The sequence below is a fragment of the Octopus bimaculoides genome, chromosome 23, assembly GCF_001194135.2.
Source record: "Octopus bimaculoides isolate UCB-OBI-ISO-001 chromosome 23, ASM119413v2, whole genome shotgun sequence".
NCBI classification, from domain to species: Eukaryota; Metazoa; Mollusca; class Cephalopoda; order Octopoda; family Octopodidae; genus Octopus; species Octopus bimaculoides.
In genome coordinates, this window is record NC_069003.1 from 21,127,211 (window position 1) to 21,131,867 (window position 4,657).

Sequence of the window (4,657 nt, forward strand, 5' to 3'; positions counted from 1 at the left end):
TAATCTTAATAATAATAATAATAATCCTTTCTACTAAAGGCACAAGGCCTGAAATCTGGGGGAAGGGGGTCAATCGATTACATCGACCCAGTACTCAACTGGTACTTATTTTATCAATCCTGAAAGCAATGAAAGGCAAAGTTGACCTCAGAGGAATTTGAACTCAGGACATACAGATAGACGAAATGCCGCCAAGCATTTTACCCAACATGCTAACGATTCTGCCAGCTCGCTACCTTAAATAATAATAATAATTACTATTAAATATCAGCCCCTACTTGCTTGCTCCATTTGTTTTGTTTTTCTTTCTGGGTTTTTTTTTTTTTTTTTTTAAATCACGAAAGCATTGCATTGTAGTATTCCTAGACACACATGCACACACACACACAGCACATGGTAGATATATTTACTTTCTCAAGTCTATATAAAAGAGGGGGGAAAAATTGATCAAAACGTTCAACCTGCTAGAAATAACCAGCCAAATTTCCCTCAAGTCACATTCTTACTGCTTTTATATAATAGAGAAGGAGGTATTTGATAATGCAATCCTAGATACTCTATAGCTGAAAAAGAAAAAAATAATTGATAGGGATGGTCACAACTGGAATGTCTGTTATCATTGGACTGCTTGTTTAGGGCTGAATTGGGGCTCTAAACAATAACAAAGGGGTAAAAAAATGATCCAACTAGGTGAAGAGGTAGCTATTCATTCAACTTACTAGAGAAGTGGTAAGACACATTACATAAAATAGTCTTAGATACATTATGTCTAACAAAAAAAAAGTAATAAAAATAAACAGAGTGTATTGTCACAGATGGAATGTCTTTGATCACAAGTCTGCTTGATCTTCATTAGGATGAACCTAGGGTTAAACAGCAACTCAGGAGGCTTTTAAGTTAACACTGTATTCCCTGATATTTAGATTCCATAATACTTGTGAGTGTGTGTAGATGCATGTTTTACTAGTCCCTTGTCATCAGTCATTGAAGTTGTTAATGTCTTTAGGAAAGGCATGAACATCACAAACTAGCATTTCTTTCAAGGGGAAGGAAGTTAGTCAATACCATTGACTCAACTCCCAATACTTGACTTTATTTTATTGGCCCCCAAAAGGATGAGAGGTGAAGTTGGCCTTCGCGAGATTTGAACTCAAAATATAAAGAGCCAGAACAAATATGCTGAAACATTTTTACTGATGCTCCAACAATTCTGCCAATATGTCACCTTTTGTCATAATATACACATAAGGAATTATAATGGTAATAATACTTTCTAATTTGAGCTCAGCAATTTTGAGGGGAAGGGCACATTGAGTACATCGACTGGTACTTATTTAGTCAATCCCTGAAGGGATGAAAGGCAAGTTGACCTTATGAGATTTGAACTTAGAATGTAAAGACCTGGAAGTAATACCACTAAGAAACAAAGGTTTCTGTCAATTCACCACCTTAATAATAATAATCATGATAATCCTTTCTATTTTAGGCATAAGGCCTTAAATTTTGGGGGAGGGAACTAGTCAATTACATCGATCCCCAGTACTTGACTGGTACTTATTTTATCAACCCCAAAAGGATGAAAGGCAAAGTTGACCAAAGCAGAATTTGAACTTAGAATGTAAAGACAGACAAAATGCTGATAAGCATTTTGCCCAGCATGCTAACAAGTCTGCCAGTTTGCTACCTTAATAATAATGATTACAAATTTTGGCACAAGGTCAGCAATTTTGGGAAGTGGGTAAGTTGATTGCATTGACACCAGTGTTCAAATGGTACTTATTTCATTGACCCTGAAAGGCTGAAAGGCAAAGTTGACCTCAGTGGAATTTGAACTCAGAAGACAGACAAAATACCACTAAGAATTATCACCCAACATGCTAACAATTCTGACAGCTCACTGCTTTAATAATAATAATTATTATTATTATAATCTTGTCTACTACAAACACAAGGCCTGAAATTTGAGGGAGGGGGATAGTTGATTTCATTGACCCCAGTGTTCCACTGGTACATATTTCATAGACCCTGAAAGGATGAAAGGCAAAGTCAAACCCAGCAGAGTTTGAACTCATAACATAAGACCAGAAGGAATGCTGCTAAGCATTTTGTCTGATATGGTAACAATTCAGCCAGCAATAATAATTCTTTGAACTCAGTATTTGACTGCTAATTTTATTTTCTTGAGGAATTAGAAATTCCTTAAGCAGCACATTAGCAGAGTTGTTGGAGTGTAAGTTAAAATGCCACATGGAATTTGTTCAGACTTTGCTGAGATCAAATACGACAAAAGTCAACTTTACCTTTCATCATTTTAGGGTCAATAAAAAAATGTTTCAACCCAAGGCAGTGGACTGACTAAACTTCCAGAGAAGATGCCTTGCAGTATCTGTTTTGATTCTTTGCTTCCTAACAGCAATGCCTGTGATGACATTGATACCAAACTTTATTAGCCTAAGTCAGCAGCCTTTCTTTTGTATAAACACCAGTGGTGTGGAGAGGAGAAACTCAATTGCATAGGCAACTGCTAGCCTTCCTTAAGGATATCTTACCCAAGCCTGTAGAGACATATGCAAATGAATATTCAATATTGGCCAATGGAGGCCCTATATGAGACAGACAGATACAGCCATTCATAAACTTCTTGTATGAAATCTTTCAAATAAATAATCATTATTTCATTATATTTGTCTGACAGTCACATATCTCCTCCCTCACCTAAGAGATTCAGTTTGTTACATACTGAACCATGAAGTATTTGTTTGCATAATGAACCATGAAGTATTTGTTTGCATAATGAACCATGAAATATTTGTCGTATATTGAACCATGAAATATGTGTCACATTGAACCATGAAATATTTGTCACATGAATCATGAAATATTTGTCCATAATAATCATAATCAAAATAGAAATATGCACTAATACAAACACAAACATCCTTGATACATGAGTGAAGTGATGCTCAGGTTAGCAGCAGATATGCCTATTGGTTATTAAAGGAGTTGAAATGAGAGGCGAAGAGAGAAAGATATTTGAAGGGAAAAGAGGCAAAAAGGGCAGAGGGACATATTCCATAAAAGATCCATCATAATAATATAAAGGTGGCGAGTACATTGTAATAATATCATATCTCAGCTGTTGGATATGTTAATTAGTTGCTACACATTTACATCAGCCAGCTAATTAGGTACGTAATGCAAAACAACAACAACAAAAAAAAAATAATAAAGCTAGATGTTGAACAAGCAACAAGAAAGTGAGCCAATATTTTCAACGGGGGGCAGTTACCAAAAGACTTACATAAAAGAGGAATGTAGCTATTCTGTTTCCTACCATTTCATCAAAAGCATCTACCTCTCGTTTCTGTAAGATCAATCATCATAAGGCAAAAGAAATTGCAAAAAAAAAAAAAAAAAGGGCTAAAATCTGAGATGCATGAAAATTTGCTGCATAAAAAAAATGACCACTGGAGTTATATAGGAATTAAAAGCATTCAAAAGTAATGAAACCATCATCAACACCATCATAAGCAATGGCTTCTCATCCACATTTTTTTTCTCTGACCATCATGTTGGATTTAGGATGGATTAGAGACAAGCAGATGCAAAATCTTCACATAAACTAACAGATAATTCTAGTAACATTTTTTTCTTTTCATCTTTTCTCTTTTTTGTTTTTTTCTCTGCACCCACCAAAATAATTTCATATACAATTTTTGTAGCATAATTAAAATTTAAAAGCAAAGATGGAAATAGTACAAACTGCAAGGTAAAATGTTTTTAAAAAAGTGAATTAAATTAATACATGTAAAAACATGAAAATGTTCCCTAACACATCGTTCTTTTATTAACCCTTTTGATACCAACCCACCTAAAACCACCCTTGGTTTTATGTTAAGAATTCTGTTTTAAAGTGATCAAGATTAAAACTTTCCATCAAAACTTTATGTTGATTTGTGATCCAGATACCAGCTTAATAGTGACAAAGTTATTTTACTAGATTCCTTGTTATTTTCTAAACTAATCAGAACAAAGTCAGTACATTCTGACAGGAATATGGTAACAAAAGGGTAAATCAATTAAGCTAACCAATTAACCAGTTGACTAATTGATTACTTGATTAATCAGTCATCAGTCTTTATTCAGCTGGTTTGTCAAACTCCTTTTTATCACCATTCGCAACCACATCAGAGGAACAAGGACATATGATTGATGATGTTGCAAATGGCAATGAAAAACACTGACTAACCAGCTAATTGATTGATTAACTAATGAATGATCAATTAAGCTACTGGTTATGTAGTTATATAAAAGTGTAATTTTTAAAAAATTTTTTTCTTATTTTTGTTATTTGTATTGGTGAAATGCCCTCTGAATTTTCAAGATAAAACTATTTAGGTAAAAGACAAATTTTTCTTAACCCTTTCATTACCATATTTCCATTGAAATATACAGCCTTTGTTTCAATTAATTTGAAAATAATGAAGTATTTTGGAGTGGCTGCGTGGTAAGAAGCTTGCTTCCCGACCATATGGTTCTGGTTTCACTCCCACTGTGTGGCACCTAGGGCAAGTGTCTTCTACTATAGCTTCGGGCCGACCAAAGTCTTGCGAATGGGTTTGATAGACAGAAACTGAAAGAAGCTTGTCATGTTTAT

General features: G+C 34.4%; 1 protein-coding gene across 1 annotated transcript in view; it reads right to left on the minus strand.

Annotated features, from left to right (window-relative positions):
* LOC106882470 (prolyl 4-hydroxylase subunit alpha-1) overlaps nucleotides 1–4,657 on the minus strand; it is a 100,240-nt gene that overhangs the window by 10,160 nt on the left and 85,423 nt on the right. Inside the window, exon 10 of the mRNA XM_052976157.1 lies at nucleotides 3,302–3,364. Within this exon, the coding sequence (XP_052832117.1) occupies nucleotides 3,302–3,364 (63 nt within the window). The remainder of the gene's footprint in view (nucleotides 1–3,301; nucleotides 3,365–4,657) is intronic.